At 34.9% G+C, this 22,471-nt stretch overlaps 1 protein-coding gene across 1 annotated transcript in view; it reads left to right on the top strand.

The window, feature by feature from the left end:
- The window catches only part of PRKD3 (protein kinase D3), an 88,464-nt gene that overhangs the window by 19,619 nt on the left and 46,374 nt on the right, over positions 1-22,471 (top strand). The window contains exon 3 of the mRNA XM_038561275.1: positions 21,560-21,698. Coding sequence (XP_038417203.1) covers positions 21,560-21,698 — 139 coding nt within the window. The remainder of the gene's footprint in view (positions 1-21,559; positions 21,699-22,471) is intronic.

Below are 22,471 nucleotides of genomic sequence, written 5' to 3'. Positions count from 1 at the left end.
ATATTCTTCCCTCTTTGAATTACTTTAGTAACTATATTGTAAATTAGTTGACCACATATGTTTTGATCTATTTCTGAACATTGTTTTGCTTTATTGACCTATGTATGTGTACCTTTAAACTAATTTCACATTGTCTTCAATTCTTTAGTTTTGTGAAGACATGAAGTCAGATGCATTAAGTTCTCCAGCTTTGTTCTGTTTTTCAAAATTGTTTTGACCATTCTGTGTCCTTTACATTTCCATTAAAATCAATGTGACAATTTCTACAAAAACAAAAACTATTGAAGTTGTGTACATTATTTGTTGTCTGTTTCGTGTTTTTGATACAGTTATAAATGGGGTTTTAAAAAATCTGAGTCTGATTTTTCATTTTATTATATAGAAATATTGTGATTCATGTACATTGATATTGTGTCCTGCAACCTTGCAAAACCTAATTTATTATTTCTGATAACTTTAAAAAATTCTTTAGGATTCTCTACATAGATGATCGTTTGTAAATAGAGTTTTATGCTTTGCCTTCCAAAATTTCATTTCTTTTTCTTGTTTTGTACTGGAGTCTTCAGTATTGCATAGGAGTGATAAGGTGGATATCTGTGCCTTGTTATTACCAGTCTTAAAAGGAAAAGCATTTGGTCTTCCACCATTGAGTTTCATGTAAATTTTTTTAGATGTCCTTTATCAAGTTGAAGAAATTCCTGTCCCTAGTTGGCTTAGATGTTTTATCCTGAATGATAATAAATTTGGTAAATACTTTTTCTGGATGTATGTATTCTTATCTTTTAGTCTGTTAATATGGAAGTATGTTGGCTTACTTTTGAATGTAAAACCAACCTTGCATTCCCAGAACAAATCCTCCTGGTCATCATATATTATCCTTTTTTATATTGTCCTTGATTCAATATACCTATATTTTCTTTATATTTTCCTGTCTAAGATAATGAATGTATTGGCCTGTAATTTTTTTTCTTCTATTATCTTTGTGTGGTTTTGGGATCAAGGTAATGTTGGCCTCACAAAAATGGGTTTGGAAGTATTTCCCTCCTGTTTTCTGAATAAATTTGTATAAAACTGATATTATTTCTTCCTGATATATTTGATAGAATTCACCAGTGAAGCCATCCGTGTCTGGAATTTTTTTTTTTTTTGAGAGGTTTTTAACTCAATTTCTCTAATTGGTATAGAGCTATTCAGATTATTTCTTTGTGAGCACACTTTGGTAATTTGTGTCTTTAAAGGAAAATTTTCATCTCATCTGAGTTGGCAAATCCATTGGTGAAAATTGTATTTAATGTTCATTACCCTTTATTTTATTTTAAATTTATTTTTTTTATGATAGTCACACACAGAGAGAGAGAGAGAGAGAGAGGCAGAGACACAGGCAGAGGGAGAAGCAGGCTCCATGCACCGGGGCCCGACGTGGGACTCGATCCGGGTCTCCAGGGTCGCGCCCTGGGCCAAAGGCAGGCGCCAAACCGCTGCGCCACCCAGGGATCCCTGTTCATTACCCTTTAAAGTGATTTTCTCTATTATTGTGTGTTTTCTATTTTTTCATTTTCTTTTTTCTCCCTTCTTTGAATTTAACTTTTTTTTTCAGTTTCTTTTTTTAATTATTTTTTATTTTTAAATTTTTATTTATTTATGATAGTCACACAGAGAGAGAGAGAGAAGCAGAGACATAGGCAGAGGGAGAAGCAGGCTCCATGCACTGGGAGCCTGACGTGGGATTTGATCCCAGGTCTCTAGGATCGCGCCCTGGGCCAAAGGCAGGCGCTAAACCGCTGCACCATCCAGGGATCCCCTTTTTTTCAGTTTCTTAAAGTGGAAGCCTCAGTCATTGTTTGGAGTCTTGTCTTTTTTATATGTGTCTAGTACTATAAGTTTCCTTGTAATCACTGCTTTAACTGCATGCCACAAACTTATATGTTGTGTTGTCATTTACATTTTGTTTAAATTATTTCCTAATTTCTCATGATTTCATCTGTAGTCCGTGGATTGTTTAACTTGGAAGCATTTAAAAGTTTTTTGGATATTTTTCTGATCTATTGATTTCTAGCTTTATTTTAATTTTGGCCAAGAATATACTTTAATTTCAATCTATATAATTTGAGGGTTTGTTTTTGTAGTGTAGGATTCTGCTCTATACTACATTCTGAATGTTACACATGCAGTTTTAAAAAATGTATATTCGGCTCTTGTTGAGTGAAGTTTTCTATAAAAGTCAGGTCAAGTTGGGTTGATGGTATTTTCTCTACCTTTATGGATTTCTTTTTTACTTGTTCTACCATTTATTGAGAAAGGAGTATTGAAACCTCTGGCTGTAATTTTAGGTTTGTCTGTTGGTCCTTTCAGTTTTAAATAATAGACATGAAAAACATGAAGCAAAAATTATTTGCAGGCACATTTAGGATTTTTACAGCCTTTGATATATTTGATTTCTTTTTCAGTGTAAGTTTTTTCCCTTATCTCTGGTAATGTACTGTTCTGAAGTCATCTTTGTGTGGTATTAATATAACCATTCTCACTTTTTTTTTCCCAAAAACGTACTGTTTGTATTGTGGTATATTTTTGCTTACAGCCTCTGTCTTCATGTGTGAAGGGGGGTTTTTTGTAAATTAAATATGCTTGAGTTATGTTTTTTAAGTTCAGTCTGACAATTTCTACTTTATAAGTGCTTAGACCATTTATATTTAATACAGTGTTTAATATAGATCCATTTAAATATATTGTTTTCTGTTCACCCTTCTGGTCTTGGGTCATTTTCTCTCTCATTTTTGAATCAAGTATGTACTGTAAGTCCATTTTATCTCCACTGTTGGTTTATTACACTCTAAAAATGTTTTTAAGCAATTGCTCTAGTGCCAGAGTCAATAGACTACATCTTTGGGCCCAAATCTGACCTACCATCTCTTTTGTGAATAGAGTTTTATTGGGACATTGCATGCTCATTCATTTATATCTTGTCTGTGGCTGCTTTTATGCTGCAACAGCAGAGTTAAGTATCTGTGACAGAGACCATATGGTACACCAAGTTTAAAATATTAGTATCTGGCCTTTTACAGAAAATTTTTGTTAAGGATGCCTGGGTGGCTCAGTGAATGAGCATCTGCCTTCAGCTCAGGGTGTGATCCCGAGGTCCTGGGATCAAGTCTTGCATCAGGCTCCTCATAGGGGAGCTTCCCTATGTATCTGCCTCTCTCTCTGTGTGTCTCTCATGAATAAATAAATAAAATCTGTAAAACGAATTTTTTTTTTGCCAACCCTTGCTCTAATTTATATAATATGCATCTTTATCAGGGATGTCTTCTAACAATATCATATTACTCTAGGTATGATGTAATGTATACCTTAGAATAGTATATTTCTATTTTCCTTCTGTTGTCACTTGTACTATTGATGTCTTACATTTTATTTCTGTAAACAGTTGATTCTCATTATTTGTGATAGTTATAATCTGTAAAGTGCCTCAAACATTGAATTAGTGAATATTCAATAGTTGCTCCTAGGGGAAATACAGGGTTAGGTTCCTGTTGAGCATCTCACAACAATTTTTTCAACCAGTAAATACATAACCTTGCTTTAAATGTTTGTATGTTTTATATGTGTTTCTGTTTAAAGTTGCCTTATTTAATTTATATTGTTGATTCACCAATAATATATTGATCTCATGGCCAACAGCACTGTAATTTATGCCTGATTGAAGCTTCTATAACACATATTCTCTTCATAAGGTATATCATAAGCTACTTGCTCTTAGGAACACTAGACAGCACTAAAGGATGATGCTTGGGGGGTGATTTTAAACAGAAAAACCACCATCAAAAAAGCCCCCAAATTCAGAACACATGACAATAAATAGACCGTGAAAGGGACATGTGTTTTTATACTGTAAAGAGTTGAAACAAGAGTTCAGAGCATCACCTTGTTTGACATCAGCTGGTAACATGCATGAGAGTGATTCAAATTTTTTGTTTTCTGTGCATGTCTGTGAATGACTGCAAAAGCACAGAAAGTATTAATTTTTGGTTACAAATTTTAGCAAGTAGGCATGTTCGCAGATCTAGAGTCTGTGAATGATGAGCATCAGCTGTTGCTGCAGATCCCACAACACATTGTAATTCTTGCTTTTTAAATTTTTATTTTTTAAAGATTTTATTTATTTATTCATGAGAGACACAAGAGAGAGACAGAGACATAGGCAGAGGGAGAAGTAGGCTCCATGCAGGGAGCCCAGTGTGGGACTCAATCCTGGGACTCCAGGATCATGACCTGAGCTGAAGGCAGATGCTCAACCTCTGAGCCACCCAGGCGTCCCTAATTCTTGCTTTTAACAGTAAATTATGTTTTAAAGAAATTGAAAGTGAGAAAAATTACCTTTTATATTTATTCACATATTTAACATTTTTATTACTTTGTCTTAGATCCAAACTGTATGCAATATGTTCTTTTCTCTGGCTTCATTTACAGTTTTTGTCTTCTCAGTTTTCATCAGTTTGAATATGATTGCTCTTTTGTGGTTTTCTTTCTGTTTTTGTTGCTGGAGTCTATTGAACTTGGTCTTGAAGTTATAGGTTCTTCAATTTGGGAAACTTCTTGTATTCATTAAAGCTTCCTTTAGTCTTTCCTGTGTGCCATTTTTACTACCCTTAAAAAATTTTCCTGAACATGTCCTTGTTTGCTTTTCTCCTCATCTTCTATCTAATATAGGCTTTCATTTGAAATATATAGTGTAATGGAAAGCTATTTGAATTGCCTCTGGGTTGTGCCATGACATCTGAGTGAATGCATTATTTTAAAGCATTTTTCAGTCCCAGCCTTCTGTAGGAAATAGGTTGAAGGAGTATGAACCAAGCTCCTTGTTAAAGTTTTCCATGATTCAGTAATTTTTGATAAGATAGTAAATTGGTTACAATCAAATGAACAACCTCTAATACATACACTTTGACAAATGCACTTCAGTATGTCTGTTTTTTTCCTTGTAAAATCTTACCAATAACTTTTAAACACCCCACAAGATTATTGATTACTTTGTCATTGAGCATTTACTGCCTTTTTTTTAAGGAGCAAAATCTTTAAATTTTGTTTCATCGTATTTATGCAAAAGTAGCTAAATTTTCAAAAATCTTTTATTATAGCCCACATGTTGTAAAGGATCGAGATTTTTAAGTGTTTACAGACTCCGTATATGTGGTTTGAAGGTTACAAGGAATTTAGTTTGTAACCGTGGTTTTCAACCCTGGCTGCCCCTTAAAATAACCAGGAAGCTTAACAAACCCTTCCCTAGACAGACCAGTTAAGTCAGGCTTTCTGGGAATGGAGAGTCTGTTTAAGTGTTCTGTATCTATGGTTCTAAGGAGTAGCCAGAGTCAGGTACCTAAATGTAATGGAAATCAGTAAGCTTAAAAGACTGGATAAGTAATAAACTGAAGATATTTTTCCAAATATTTGAATTGTATGTTTTGTTGTTATATAATTATATATGCATATATATATATTACATATATATATAATGTGTGTATGTATATAAATCTTGTATACAAATTCAAAAATTCACTGAGGTCTGCATCTGATTATAGGTTAATATGGTAGTTGAAAATTTTAGATAGAAAAATAAGTGCTAGTGATTTCATTTCTTTTACTTGGCAGTTTGCAGAGAGTTAAATAGTGTGGTACAATGACCCCTTACCAGCTGCCATTATCTGTTACGGCTTCATGCAATTGAACAAATATTTGTGGTACACTTATTCTATTCAGTCACAGTGCTAGATACCATTGAGTTACCAAGATGAAAGATAAATTTTCTGCCCCAATGATTGATGCTTTGGAAAAAGAGAAGACGAGTGAATGTAAGCTATTGTAATATAAGGTAGAACATCGTAAGACCTGAAATAAATGTACAGAATGGCAAATGACTCAAAGGAATGACTACCATCTCATTCAGGAGTTATGAAAGCTTGCTTTAAACCCTACTTTATGCTTTTGTTATCACCAACTATGGCCCTTCACCTCGGGAAATAAATCTTAGTGACTAGTACAATGCCCTGCAACTACTTTGACAGCTTGTAGCATGGATAAAGCAAGATGCCTTTAACATCCTCAATAATCTGAAACCTGTGTATTTATGCACATATGGATTTTCTTTCCCCATGGGTAAATGAATAAAGCTGTATGATTGTGCTTCCTAGTAGTGCTCTAAATTTTATGTGAGCTAGAAATTCATGGTGATTTCTATTCTATTCATGGTAATTGCATTTACCATCCCACCATCATTTTTCTTTCAGCACCTTAAATCATAAGTTGCCTTTTATGGAGATCATGAGAATAGTAAAACATAACATTTTATATATATATCCATTTTAATTACCATGTGCTGTGCTCTTCATTCCTGGACAAACTTATATTTAAACTTTAATTATATTGATTGTAATTGTTCTTTTACTTGAGTGTAGCCACCATAAAACTGTAAGCTCTGTGAGGTCAGACATGTGCACAGTAAGTGTTCAGCAAATAGTTTTCGGTTGAATAAATATAAAAAACTCCTATGAAACATGGCTATGGTTTTTAAAACCATGGTTATTAAAAACATGAATTTTGGGGTCAAATTTGTGTTTATCTCTACCACTTGCCAGTATGTATATTAAATGATACATTTTGCTTAGTCCAAAACATAGCACATAGCAATCTCACAACGTTAGCTTAGTAATGTTATTATGAGTCTGACTTTAGTGGTTTTTAAACTGAAAAGACAAAACTTTAGCCACACATACTTAGGGAACCCGTTTCTGTTGGGAGTTTACTGGAAATTAGTGGTGATCCAGAAGCAAGTGAAAGCCACTACCAGTTAAGTTTATGTTTTGCTTTTGTACTTTACAGAATATATACGTGTCATAATCTATTTTCTGCTATGTAGAAGACAACTGAGTTGTTTCTTAATCTGTATAGGTAAATTATTCACAATTTTCTGTTAGCTCTACGAACGTTCTTTTTATTCGTGCAGAAAATCAGAGGTTAATGGTATATTAATTCTGTGGTTTAATTGTTTATTTGGGCCACATGTGTCTATTTCATGTGCATTCTTTAGCTTCTAAATTGATTTTGTCTTGGAATAATTGTAGTATATTCCTCAGGGGATGATGTAGTTATATGATCCTTTAGATTAATGATGATTACAGATGTGACTTCAGAATCATAATTTTAGTTCAGCTGATTTAACTAGTTACTGTTATTTTTTAAAGATGTTTACAAGTTTATTCATTCATGAGAGACACAGATGGAGAGGCAGAGACATAGGCAGAGGGAGAAACAGGCTTCATGTGGGGAGCCGGATGCAGGACTGAATCCTGGGACCCCAGGATCTCAGTCTGAGCCAAAAGCAGGTACTCAACCACTGAGCCACCCAGGCGCCCTAGTTACTGTTATTGAGCATTGAGTTAAACATGCTTTTTTGTTTCTATGCCCTTGGACCATTATATCTAATATATGGAATTGAGATATTCCTGCACCATATGCACATTCCCAAGAATTAAACTGCCAGAAGGAGCCTGTAGAGCAACTATAAAGGCATAAGGATGGTTAAATGAAACTGTAAGATTTTTGATATCAATAGAAGGACATGAAAACCAACCAAGAGTACATTAATATCTCCATTAGGAAAAAAAATGATGAAAGTATCTATTGATAACTGTCTTAAGAAATGGATGAATCCAGATATAAATAAAATTTTAAATTTTGTGAAATATTTAAAAGACTTTGTGAGAGATATGTATTTTCGTATTCCTGAAAAAGGAAGACTGATAGTATATATACTATTTTTAGTTGCCAATTAAATTATGTTTTCCATTCAAGATTTTATGGGGATTCTTTTTATCCTAACAATATTTTTCTAAAGTTTACCTGAGACAAAAAGCCAAAAAGCATAAAGTTAAAAGTCTGAAAAATAAGAGAAAGGGAGAGAATAAAAAGCTACAATAATGGAAACTATATACTATGTGAATAGTAATAGATGCATAGTACCTTTTAGGTATTTGACTAAAGAGGTATGAGAAATAAAAAGGAATCATTTTTCAGAAGTGGAGTTTAGAAAACAAGTTAGGCAATGAGAGGAGTATTAACATAGACCTCCACTTAATATCTGACACCAGGTTAAATTTCAGAGGAATTACGGTTAAATATGAGAACTCAGATCAAAGGCATATGAGAATTAAATGGAATTAAATATTTACCAAACTTATAGGGAGTAGGATATATCACTTTCATAACAGGAAAAGGAAGCACAAGGGAAAAGAACAGTTTAGAGATTTGAGTACTGAAAATTAAAATATTTACATATGTAAAAATAAAAATAAGATTGAGGAAATACTACACAAGTATTATATATTGTTAATGTCTTTATACTGTAAAGAGCTCTTGTATTGATAAGAAAACACTGATCTCCGAATATTTAATCAAATGATTTAAAAGTATATTTCATAAAAATATTAAACAAATTAGTAAACAGGCATGTGGGGAAATGTTCAAAATAGTAGTAATAAATACAGACTAGGAATGGTGTTCAATTAGGGGAAAAATGAAATTGATATTTCCAGCATAGATAAGGATATGGTAAAACTTCATAGAAATAGAGAACAGTCAAAGATTTCAGGTTTATAATAAGCTAAAAATGGGATTGAATTTTAACAGATAATACAAAACATAAGCTGAGTTTTTTTTAAGAAAATATCTAACAGGGGACGCCTGGGTGGCTCAGCGGTTGAGCATCTGCCTTCGGCTGGGGTGTGATCCTGGGGTCTCAGGATTGAGTTCTATATCGGGCTCCCTGCATGGAGCCTGCTTCTCTCTGCCTGTGTCTCTGCCTCTCTCTCTCTGTCTCTCTCATGAATAAATAAATAAAATCTTTAAACAAAAACAAAAAAAAGAAAATATCTAACAAACCATTTATAGTTGAGTTTTGCTTAAAACTGGGATATGACCAAAAGTGGTCACTTTTTGAATGCAGTCCAATTTCATGACACATCCTGAGGGTGAATTGGGTGGAGTTTCTTTTGTTGTTGTTGTCTTTAACATAAACCAAAAATTTAGCTTCCTTTTCTTGAAGATTTGAAATACTTCCAACATTTATATTGCATTGAGATTAGTTCTGTCTTACTCATCTTTCTGTCCCCCCCAAATGCTTTAGTAGACATTTCTTAAAGGACACATTCTACTTCCTTTTACTGCTGAAAACAATACTGCAGATAATCTATGGTGGTAGTTCATCTTTACGGATGAAATGAAATGATTTATAAAAAGAAAGAAGCAGGTAAGCATGAGTATTCTTTTCCATTCTGTTTCATGTATTGGTACTTTAGTTGTGCTGTTCCAACTACATTTTCAGTTATTTAGTTCAAAGAACTCTTTCTTCCTGGGATTGTGCAAAAGGCCAGCTTCTTGAAATACCTAATATTATTCACTCTGAGAACACCAGTGAACTTTTTCCTTGTAAGAATGTAGGTTAGCATTGTTTAATTGGCAAATATTATAGCTCCACTATCTAATCTTAATGTATAAGATTAAATTAAACAAGTGGTTCTCAACCAGAGTGCTTATGATTGATCCCTGTCAACATTTAGCAATTTCTGGAGACTTTTTTTTTTTTTTTTTTGATTGTCACTGCTGGGGAGAGAGGGAGTGCTACTGGCATCTAGTGGGTAGAGGGCAGGGATGCTACTGCAGTGCTCCAGAGAGCCTCCCACAACAAAGAATAATCTGGTCCCAAACACTAGTAGTGTATGTTCAAGATGTGACCTATAGTTTGAGAGCTTTCAAATAGGATTTCTAGTTCGGCTTAGACATGTTTGTTTTAAGTTTAGAATACATGGTTTCTGTTGTGAGTATGGATATAGTTAATGTAAATTTTAATTTTTATTGAAGTATAGCTGACATACAATGTATATTAGTTTCAGGAATGGATGTAAAATTTTAGACTTACATGGTAGATTCCTTTATATATATATTGGCTTATAAAGCAGACTTAGCAACAAACAGAATCTCTTCCTTCTAGAAGTTTATAGGTTGAAGAGAATGCTTAAAACTGATGAAACTGAAAGAACTAGTGAAACTGGCTACCAGAACTGAGAAGGCAGACAAGTCTGAGCATCTGTAGAATTGAAGTTGAGCCAAACAGAAACTAGATCTCTGCTGGGAGGCTACTACCAAAGAGTCAGATTACAGGGAGCAAATCAAAACTGAAGGGACAGACCAAAAGCTTTGCCTATCTTAGAGTGATTGTGCATAGATTCCCAATGTCAAAATTGTATTAGTGATTAAGCCTGTACTGCTACTCTTCTGTTATTAGCGTATGTTTTTTAAACAAGAGAATAATCCAAGAAAGAGGTAGCAGGGTTCTAATGCCAAAGACATATGCAGGTGGAGATTTTGATTCTTCCATTTGTTTTGTGATTATAGACCCTTTTCAGGTCACTCCAGATTTTCACTTGCAAAGCTGGGATCATGATTTCTACCTTCATTAAAAAAATTTGGTGATAAAATGTAAAGCTCTTTATTATTATTATTATTATTATTAATTATTATTTTTAATGTAAAGCTCTTAATGCAGTGTTTGTCACATAATTCATTCCCTCAGAATAGTAATACTCATAGTTTTAAAATCTCTATTATCTGGAAAGATCACTGATCATGTAGTGTTCTTAAAATTTTAATAAATATCATTGTTTCTATACACTGACATCGCTTTATTCATGCCTTTTGATTTTAGTGTTTAGTATATGACAAGCTATAAAAATTTGAGATCAAGTGTTTATCAGAGGAATGGGATTAGCCTATGTCAAGTCCTTTCCATGATGCCTGGTGCGTATTAACTACTCTCAGTGGATGTTAGTTCCTCACGTTCTTGATTTCATACTGCCAAGGAGCTTAGAAAATAGTACTATGATGCTACCACTGTATTGTGTTAATTTGTTGAATGAACATAATAGATGTAATTGGAGTAATAAAGGAAATCGGCCAACAGCAATTCATTTTAAACTGTAATAGTGTTTACTGAAGTTGAAATGACTCTTAACTAAAGCAAACTCTCTGCTTTTAGCTGATTTAAAACATTTGTTTTCAGTTTTGACCATTTACATGACACTAGACCTGAAGAATTTTTGCTTCTGTATTCTAGTTTAGGAGTGATTTTGATCTCCTTGTCAAGTGAATACATTGTTTCTGCAGGCGTGGATTGGGTATAATTTTCTGCTTGCTAAAGTAGACCTAAAACCCCAGCTGTGCCTTTTGTTTTCTGGAAATCAGTTGTCGTTCTGTGCTGGTTGTTTTTTTTTTTTTTTTTTCCTGCCCCTTTCTTTCTACTACAGCTGTATTGCAGTGGCTAGGTGACGTCCTACTCTTTACACTACATTTTTTTTTTTTTTTTTTTGTCTTGGCAAAATAATGCCATTACTAATCTGGAGGCTCAAACTGGAAGAAAGATTTTTTTTTTTTTTTCAATTTTGCTGGATATTCAGGTAAAGATGTTGGCTAGAATGGAAAGTTCCCGAAAGTTTGAATTAAAGATAAATAGAACTAATAGCAAAACAAGGAAAAAAGGAAATGAAAAAAGATTACTCTGGTTTGTGTCAAAAGAGAAATGGTGTTAAATGAAGCAGCTCCTCTAGTGTGTCATATCCAGAAAATCCTAAATTGAAGATTAATGATGAAAGTTAAGAATAAATTCAGAGTCCACACTGCATAATTTTCTTATTGACTCATCTAGACTGTAGTGCCTTCTCTCTGTATATAGAAATAGTCATTGAAATCCTTCTCTTCAACGACATACTTAAATAGCATATTTGTTTCTGGGAATTTTATTAGTGTTAAATTAGTTCCCTTTGCTCTGTAGTCAGCAGCTTTTTTCAGCTTTTTTTAAGTTAAATATTAAATTCTAGGTACTGGACATTGAGTAGGGAGCAGGAAAAGAGAGTTCCCTCGCCCTTGTGGAACTTACTAGGATCTGGTTTATCATTACTTACTATGATTTACTTGACATCAAATTTTAAAATTACTTAAGTATTCAACTTCTCAAATTAAGTGAATATAAAGAAACCTGTGGCGCTAAGAATGTTCTATATCTTGACCTGGGTGGTAGTTACATGGGTGTATGTACATGTGTGTAGTTCCGTATTCTCATTAAGATTATTGCATTTTACTCATTATATTTCACTGTAAACTTTTTATTTTTTTATTTTTTTAAATTTTTATTTATTTGTGATAGTCACAGAGAGAGAGAGAGAGAGAGAATGAGGCAGAGACACAGGCAGAGGGAGAAGCAGGCTCCATGCACCGGGAGCCTGATGTGGGATTCGATCCCGGGTCTCCAGGATCGCGCCCTGGGCCAAAGGCAGGCACCAAACCGCTGCGCCATCCAGGGATCCCTACTGTAAACTTTTTAAAATTAGATATGCATTGAAACCCTCCAGTGGTTCCCATCGCACCTAGAAAAACCATAGTTCTTTAAAAAGTATACAGTAATAAATTTTTGTTCAGATAATGTTAAATTCTGAAGCCGTGTTAATGTGTAAAAATTGTATTTAACAAAGAAGAATTAAAAACTTGAAAACTTACCTCATCTAACATTTTACTGATGCGATTTTTATGACATGAACTTTAAACTGTTCATTTTAAATAACTCTCAAAATATAGTATTGCTTGAAGGAATTTTATTTTTAAGTATTGGAACTTTTTAATTACAAACAAGTGTTAATACCATCAAAAGTAATTTCCTAAGATGGGTATAGAAAGATGCTGTTTTTTGTTATTGGAGCCATCTTTATAGTAAAAATAAAGACATGCGGAATGTAAAGTGGGCAAAGAGAGTAGCGATGCATAAGGAAGGGGTGAGCAGGGATCCCTGGGTGGCGCAGCGGTTTGGCGCCTGCCTTTGGCCCAGGGCGTGATCCTGGAGACCCGGGATTGAATCCCACGTCGGGCTCCCCGTGCATGGAGCCTGCTTCTCCCTCTGCCTGTGTCTCTGGCTCTCTCTCTTTCTCTCTGTATGACTATCATAAATAAATAAAAAATTAAAAAAAAAAAAAAAAGGAAGGGGTGAGCATTTGATAATTTAGGATGAAATTCCATTCCTCTCCTATGTGGACTGGGAAAAGACTTCATTTTGCAGAGTCAAGAGGAGTCGTTTGCACAGTCTGTAGAGAGCAAGTGTAGAAAAGCCTGGGGGAATTTGGAATGAGGCCAAATTAAAGGCCTATTTGGTTCTACCTTGCTTAGCTCTTTTGCTGTTTCTTTCATTTCCTCTTTTCTTCTTTTAATCAAGACTGAGGTAGGCCAGGGAAGGAAATATGGGCATATGTAGGTTTCTTTGTCAACTTCCTTCCATATTTTCAGTCTCTATATTCTTGACCCCTTTATTCTCCAGAGTAGGGTTTCTCTTCAGCACTGTCAACATTTTAGGCTGGATAATTCTTTGTTCTGTGCAGTATCCTATGCATCATAGGATGTTTAACAGCATCCCTGGCCTCTACCCACTAGATGCCAGTACCTACATTGTAACAATCCCAGTGTCTCAAGACATCACCGTATACCTTCTGGAGAACAAAATTACCTTGATTAAGAGCCCTAGTTTAGGAATAAGCTAAATAAATAGCCAGTGACAGTTATGACAGTTACTAAGTGTGTTATCACCTCTGCTGCTCTTCTAATTTTGTTCCCTATCACAAATGACTTTCTTTCCCATGCAAGTAGAATGCTTAGAAAGTGTCATACCATTTTATTAGCTAAGACTTGCGTTCTGGATGGTAAAGAGAAAAGAGTCCAATGAAAATTGTGAATTTATAAATGTAATCAAGAGTTGATTTTCAGGGACGCCTGGGTGGCTTAGTGGTTGACTATCTGCTTTTGGCTCAGTATGATCCTGAGTACCAGGATCGAGTCGCAATTGGGCTCCCTGCATGGAGCCTGCTGCTCCCTCTGCCTGTTGTATCTCTGCCTCTGTGTGTGTGTGTGTCTCTCATGAATAAATAAATAAATAACATCTTTTAAAAAATTGATTTTCATTAGTTTGCTAGAATATCTTCCTCTTAAAATTATACAACTTTGAAAGGGAAAAAAGTTCTTTTGTTCCTTTCTACTGGAGTCTGGCTTAAATAAAGCTATTATTTTGGTAAAGCTTTTTCTGTATAGGATGTCTTATTGGCATCATATCGTTTTGAGAAATTCAACATATATGCTATTAAATATACAGGGTTTTTTGTGTTTTTTGATATGTTGTTGAGGACTTATTAAGGATTTCCTACGTATGAGAACTATTTTGAGGAATGGTTACATTTGGAGTTTTAAAGATCTGTTAATCCATTAAAAATGCTCAAAGAATATGAATAACTAATGTATAGAAAAGGAAATACAGATGACCTGTATGCATGTAAAAATGTTCAAATTCATGTAATTAAAACTATACTGAAATACCATTTTTTACCTAACATTAACAGATTCATTAAGAACTAAATTGTGTGTTTCCTCCCCACCCCTCACATCCATATATTGAAGCCTTAACTCTCATTCAGTGTGACTTTAGAGGTAGGACTTTTAGGAAGTAATTAAGGTTAAATGAAGTCAGAGGGTTCTAGTCTGATAGGATTGGTGGCTTTATAAGAAGTGGAAGAGAGAGTCTTTCTCTCCTCCCATGTGCATTTTTGGAGGTGAGGTTATCTGAGCACTCAGTGAGAGAAGGCTGTCTGCAAATCAGGAAGAGGCCTCCTAAGAACTTTACCATGCTAATACCCTGATCTCAGGAGTCTAGCCTCCTGCAATCTGAGAAAATAAATTTGTGTCAGAAACTCCATTTATGATATTTTATTAATGTAACATAAGCTGACTAATAGTATAAAATAGGATGTGGAAAAAATAAGTACTCATTATTGCTTACAGAAACATAAATTGGTATGGTCTCTATAAAAACATTTTGGCAATATCTAAAAATGTCAAGGGGTGCCTGGGTGGCCCAGTCGGTTAAGTGTCTGACTTACGATTTTGGCTCAGGTCACAGTCTCAGGGTCGTGATATCAAGCCTCATGTTGGGCTCATCCATGCTGGGTGTGGAGCCTGCTTAAGATTGTCTTTCTTCCTCTCCTCCTGCTTCTTCCCCCCACCCTCTCACCCGCATGCACGTGCTCTCTCTAAAAAAAATTAAAAAAAAAAAAGTGTCAAATGTGTGTATTCTTTGACCTAGCAAATCTACTTCTAGGAAGTAATCTTATTCATATACTCAAAAAGTGGAAAGAGATACATATATAAGATTATATATTGGATGTTTGTAATAACAAAAGATTTGAAACAATAGCTAAGATTTATATAGCGCCCAAAATGGATTAGGAGTTTTAAGCTCTTTAGGTGTACTCATTTAATTCTCATGACCACCTTATGAAGTAGGGGATACAGAAACTTGAGGTTAAGCAAGTGTGTCACATTTATACATTGAGTAAGTGAAATGGATCAGGATTTGAATTCAAAGCAGTTGGCCTTTGTTTTTTTCCTGGACCCATATCACATCAGTAGGGAACTAGTAAAATAAAAGTATACAATTGTGTAAAAAAAAAAAAAAGAATTAGGTACAAAATGTCTTCAGAAGGATACTAAGGAAAACTGGCAACATTATTGACTGTGGCAGGGATAATTGGGCAACTCCAGCATAGATTTTGCACTGTATTCTTTTATACTTTAAAAATTTTGAGCCATGTGAGTAAATTGCCTAGTTTTAAAAAGTGTATATTATATCCCAAAATATTAATAAGTTATCTGTGAATATACATGTGTGTATAAATGGATGAGTAAACAAATGGGGGAAAATAGATCAATCTCACATGCAGAAGAATTCCACATAATTTATATAGATATTCTGCCTTCAAGGAGAAGGAACATTAACTCACCATTCCTTAAGAGTGGGCTGCACAGGGGTGCCTGGGTGGCTTCTTTGGTTGAGTATATAACTCTTGGGTTCGGCTAGGGTCATGATCTTGGGGTTGTGGTGTCATGATCTGTGCTCAGCATGGAGCCTCTGCCCTGCTTGCTTCTCCTCAACCTCTGCTCATGGACATGCATGTGTGGTATCTCTTTCTCAAATAAATAAAATCTTTAAAAAAAAAAAAAAAGTGGGCTGCACATAGTGACTGACTTCCAGAGGGTACTGTATTAGAGGCTCAAATGGAATAGCTTTGCAGTGAGAAACCTGACAAATGCTACCTTAGCTAGATAATCAAGGTCTACATAAATAACAACAAATCCTGTTGGGTTTAGGTACACTAAATATGATGTGATGAGAACGACACTTTACCTCTTCTTCCCCAAAACCCATATCTCCAATACAATGACAAAAACATCAATTAGATTTTAATGGTGGGGCATTCTACACAATACCTGGTGTTTAGTCAAGGTCATTAGAACCCAGCGAAGTCTGAGAAAACACTGTTACAGCCAAAAGAGGCCATGACAAAGAGACATGACAGTTAAAGGTAAGTATTCTGTGGGATCCTGGGACAGAAAAAGGTAATTGAGTAAAAGCTAAGGAAAATCTAAATAAAGTACTTTAGTTAATGATAATGTATCAGTATTAGTTCACTAACTGTAATTACCTTATTAATATATTAATATATTAATAATAGGGGAAACTAGGTGTGGGCTATATGGGATCTCTATGTACTATTGTCTCAATTTTTCTGTAACTCAAAAATTGTTTTTAAAAATAGTCTGTTTTTCAAACAATATGTATAATAAACATACTGAATTATATAAAAGTAAACTTGTAATTCAGGTGTCCATGTCTTACTCCACAGAGCTTAACCATAAACCTGGGAAGAGAGCCTTAGTATCATTTTTTAAGGTGATTCTATACACTAGAGTTGAGATATGGCTTAAGAATGATTCCTGCTTGAAAATCTTATTTCTGAATTTTTTAAAAAAGATTTCGTTTTATTTGAGAGAGAGAGCACAAGCAGGGGGGTAGAGAGGTAGGAGAGGAAGAGGGAGAAGCAGACTTCTCGCTGAGCAGGGAGCCCTATGCAGCCCTATGCAGCACTTGATCCCAGGATCCTGATCTCTTCAGCTGAGATTACCTGAGCTGAAGGCAGATGCATAACCGAATGAGCCACTGAGGTGCCCCTCTGAATTTTTAAAGATTATGACCTATATATTGAAATAATTAACATGGTTTTGCTTTTTTGTTTTTTGTGGGGGTTTTTCTCAGTATAATTGTTTAGATCTTTCAAAGTGTGTGCTCATTTATTTCCTTTGTTTTTTTTGTTGTTGTTGTTTTTTTGTTTTTTAAATTTATTCGTGAGAGACACAGAGAAAGAGAGGCAGAGACACAGGCAGAGGGAGAAGCAGGCTCCACGCAGGGAGCCCGATGTGAGACTTGATCCTGGATCTCCAGGATCACGCCCTGGACTGAAGGCGGGGCTAAACCACTAAGCCACTGGGGCTGCCCTCTTTTTTTTAGATGTTTATTTTTAATATGCCCATGCCTTAAGACTTCATAATGTTTTTAAAACTTGGCTTTAGTTCTTCTCTGATGTTAGATGGCAATACTTAATACTCCTTTGCTTTTTTTTTTTCAGACCCTATTTTCTGTTGCTTCATTTTGTGCTCTCAATTTCAGATGATTCCTAAATATCCTACCAAATCACACTTATAAATCATAATTGTGAATAGCAGAAATCTGTTTTTTTTTTTTAATTTTTATTTATTTATGATAGTCACAGAGAGAGAGAGAGAGAGAGAGAGAGAGAGAGAGAGAGAGGCAGAGACACAGGCAGAGGGAGAAGCAGGCTCCATGCACCGGGAGCCCGATGTGGGATTCGATCCCGGGTCTCCAGGATCGCGCCCTAGGCCGAAGGCAGGCGCCAAACCGCTGCGCCACCTAGGGATCCCCAGAAATCTGTTTTTTACAAGATATTTAGTACATTTTTCCCCTCTTGAAACTATGTATTTCTCAACCTATAGATGAATATAGTTTATGTAAACATTTGCTAGATTGGAAAATTACTTCTTTATCATCACTGAGGGTTTTCCAGCCTGGTACACAAATGCTTATTTTAAGTAAATATTCTTAGTACTCCCTATCATTCTTTATATTTGCTCTTCAGTTTCTTAATGCCAGTATGAATTCACTAGGTCATGTGTTTATCAAGAAGATTACTTAATATGTATTTTTTTTCTAAGCCACATGTTTTTTAATGTTTTTCTTCTCATTAATATATTTGTTTAGCTCTTTAGTTATTGGGACTCCTGGTTTGGTCAAAACAATACTAATGATCCATGTAATTTACCAAAGATAGATTTGAGAGATAATTATTCCTTGTTGTCTTGCTTTACATTTTCTTACTGAATAATCCAGACCCTGCTACCTCTTTCCTGACCAATAGCTGCAGCCTTTTTTAGGAGCTTGCTCTAGTCTCTTCCTGTTCTAGTCCCTACTACACATCAGCATTATGCTTTTAAGATGCAGATTTGACCATGTCACTCACTGCCTTTCTCTGGGATTCTTTTCGTCTCTCCCCCCTTAGATGTAAGATAATAAGAACCACTAGTATTTACTTATGACACTACTATTTTAGAGTATCAAGTAATTTAATTTTGGCCAGAGTCCTATAAAGCCAGTACTCCTGTCACTCCAAATTTATAGACAAGAAACAGCATAGGGAGGTTAAGCAGCTTATCTAATGAGCTGCTATAGTTAGTAGGTGGCAAAGCCTGAACCCCATTCTGTTGACTGAGCCCATGGGGCTCCTCTGTGCATTTTTGCCTTCTTTCTACTCAGCCCTCCTCTCATTCTTCAGTCATAGAGGTCCACTTAACTTTCTCCCATTAATGTATTTATGTATTTTCTCCACTTCAACCTTTATACTTTCACTTTCACTTTTTGCCCATGGAAACCTTGCTTCTCTTTTTATGATTCTCTTCAGTTATCAATGTTAAAGTGATATTCCACATTCCTAATTACAGTTTTTTTCCCCTCTTCTAGAATTTTATCTGTTTTTCAATTTTGGCATTTCCCTTAGCATGTTATATTTTGTTTGATTTCCATCTTCCTAATAGATTATAAGATCCTGGGGAGGGGAGGGCGGCTTTACTTTACAAACCATGGGACCAATCCCTTGCACTTAGAAGACATGCAAAAAAAATGTGGAACTTTAAAAATGAGTTTTATTCATACAAATATATATTTTTAAGATTTTATTTATTTGAGAGAGAGTATGCACGAGCAGGGGGGAGGGGCAGAGGGAGGAGAAGCAAACTCCTACTGAGCAGGGAGCCCAACAAGGGGCTTGTGACCAGATGCTTAACTGACTGAGCCCCAGGTATTCCAGGATGGAATATGGAATCTTTTTTTATTAATACTAAAAAACTGTTGCAACTAATTTATGGAGACTTTTTACTCCTATTAGATGTTTTCTAATTTGATAATAAAATTTTATAAAATTTTAATTTCAAGCATTAAAATGTAATAAAAATACATTTTTTATTCTATATTTTACTTTTTTTAAATTTTTATTTATAATAGTCACACAGAGAGAGACAGAGAGAGAGAGAGAGAGGCAGAGACATAGGCAGAGGGAGAAGCAGGCTCCATGCACTGGGAGCCGACGTGGGACTCGATCCCGGGTCTCCAGGATCGCGCCCTGGGCCAAAGGCAGGCGCTAAACCGCTGTGCCACCCAGGGATCCCTATATTTTACTTTTCAATTGAAAATTATTATACTGTTAGATATATCTTTAAAGCATATTATAAAGTTTTGTGGTTTTTTGTGTTATTAATAACTCAACTGAAAGTAGAATTAATATAAAAAATTCTAAATATTTCTGTATTTTTCATTATTCAGGTTTAAAAATTCAACTCCAATTTCTAATTAAGTCATTGTTTTCATTTTTTAATTTAATATTTTCCAATAAAATTTAGACGTTTTTATATATATATGCGTGTGTGTGTGTGTGTGTGTGTGTATGAATTTTTAATGGAAACATTAAATTCAGAAGATAAGGCATTTCCACCTAAAACACATGCTATAAGATCCTAGATTCATGTTGGGAGTGGGCCACAAATTTTGCTGTTTTTTCCAGTGGGTAAAAAGAATACATGAGTAAGTAGTTGCATGATCAAATTGTTCATATCATAATACCAACCAGAGAGATTTCTTTTGAGTCCTCACAAAGAAGGGCTACCATATGAAGTAGGTGAACCATATCCTCAGCAACATCCCTGCAATAAACGCAGTTACAATTTAGTGTGACATACATATCAAGCCATTCAGTGCAGGCCAGTGACATGCTGTATAGTAGTACATTAAAGGATATTCTCTTAGGAGCCAATTAAGTCAATGAGGATATACAATTCTGAGATAAAAGAAATTTGAAATACCTACAGCAGTATTTCTCAAGGCACTGGTACTTTAGAAGAAGATGGTCTTGGTTTTGATTTAGAAATTAATTTTGTAAGGCCAGTACTTAAAATTTTCTCTTAAATAACTTTATTAACTGTAAAAACTTTTAGAGCTCATGCCTGCATATTGTAGTCCTTTGTATGACACCAAAAGTGTCAGCTCTGTAGTCACAAAGTGTAGAAGCCTTGAAATAATATATATAGAGCATGTGAACAGATCTGCAAATCTTCTGCTCTGGTCAAAGGTTTTTTAAAAAGAAAGTTACCGGGGCACCTGGGTGATGTAGTCAGTTAAGCATTTGACTCTTGATTTTGGCTCAGGTAATGATCTCAGGGTTCTGGGATTGAGCTCTGTGTCAGGCTCCATGGTTCAGAATCTGATTGAGATTTTTCTCTCCTCCTCTGTCTGGTTCTCCCGCTTGTATGCGCTTTCTCTCTCTCTCACAAATAAATAAATCTTAAGAACCCAAAACAGTAAAAAGAAAGTTACCATAAAAAATCATGTACTTGTAATTACAGAGAGTAAAAAAAGTATCAGATAAATGCTAGAAGCCCTAGGTGCATTTGTCAAAAATGTTGGAATTGATACTCCTGTGACTATAGTTTGAGAATTACTAATCTTCTAGGAGCATCATTCAGTAGAGTTTTCTGTGATGATGAAAGTGTTCTATATCTGCATAGTCCAAAATAATAGGCAAGTCAGTAGTTAAGGTGGTGATTAGGCACATGAAATGTGGCTAGAGTGACAGAGGAGCTGAACTTTTAATTTTATTTCATTTTAATTAATTTTAATTTGGCTAGTAGCTTTGGAGGAAGCTCGGTCTAGAGGACAGGAAAGACTGCTTATCTCAGGCTATGTAATATAGAGTAGCAGTTAAGTTCAAGATTATATTCTCCATCAATAACTGAATAAAGAAATCCTATACTTCTAAGAGATATATGCTTTAAGATGATAATTTAAGTTTATTGTTCTTTTTTTCAATCTGAAAATTAAGGATACGTGGTTGCTCTTTTAGATATTAATAGAATTGTTAGCAGACAGTTTTAGGCTAAGAACTATGTGTAAAATTCTTTCAAAAGATTGAGACATTTACTCAAAAATAGAAGCCTTTGGCTATACTGATAAAGTGCTGTTTTCGTGTAGTTTCCAGAGTGTGGATTCTTTGGCATGTATGACAAAATTCTTCTCTTTCGCCATGACATGAACTCAGAAAATATTTTGCAGCTGATTACCTCAGCAGATGAAATACATGAAGGAGACCTAGTAGAAGTTGTTCTTTCAGGTAAGCAAATAGCTTCTTTTATTTTGTTGCCTTTTGTTTTTTTTTTTCAAAGAACCCTATTTTTGGTACTATAGTTGCTTAACTTCTTTTATCTATAATGATAGTTACCATGTGAGTTTTACTTTCAGGAACATTATATCACAGATGAAAAAGTAGGAAAATAAGCCCTGAATTGTTTATTTGAATGTTACTAAGCTAAGGGAATTATCATTGGAACTGAAAGAGGAATATACTCTTTGAATCAAAGAAATAAAACAATTATACTGAAATTCAATTTCCTTTTCCCCATTTCTGTGAAGAGCATAAAAGAGAATTGGGGTTCAAAAATAAAATCAGGAAAAAAAGGAGAAATAATAAAGATGTGGAAGAGGAAACTGCAGTACTGATGTTTCCCATGATTTCAATGTTGCTTCTTCCCCTGTGTGTTCTCAAGTGCACATTTTCTTACCTCCCTCATTTCCCCCCCACCCATTCTTGCCATTTGTTGTTCTTAGCTCCTTCTGTTTCTGATCTCATCCAACAGCAGATGGGCAGGATTGTTGGCAAGGAATGTAGAGGAACAAAGAATGTACCTAGTAGGCCTGCAGAACTTCTTGTTTGACAGGAAAGGAGAGAGGGAGAGAGAAAAGAGAGTGAGGGAAAGGAAGGAAAGCCAGCTAAGAGTCCAGACTTCTGCCACCATTTTTTCTACTTCTCAAACTCATCTTTGCAGCCTGTTCTTGAGATCCTCTCTACCAACACCTTTCCTTAGTCCTTGATCCTTTCCATTAATC

The sequence above is a fragment of the Canis lupus genome, chromosome 17 (genome assembly GCF_011100685.1).
Source record: "Canis lupus familiaris isolate Mischka breed German Shepherd chromosome 17, alternate assembly UU_Cfam_GSD_1.0, whole genome shotgun sequence".
Taxonomy (NCBI): Eukaryota; Metazoa; Chordata; class Mammalia; order Carnivora; family Canidae; genus Canis; species Canis lupus.
The sequence above is the reverse complement of the archived record's forward strand: the minus strand, read 5'-3'. Positions and strand labels throughout refer to the sequence as shown.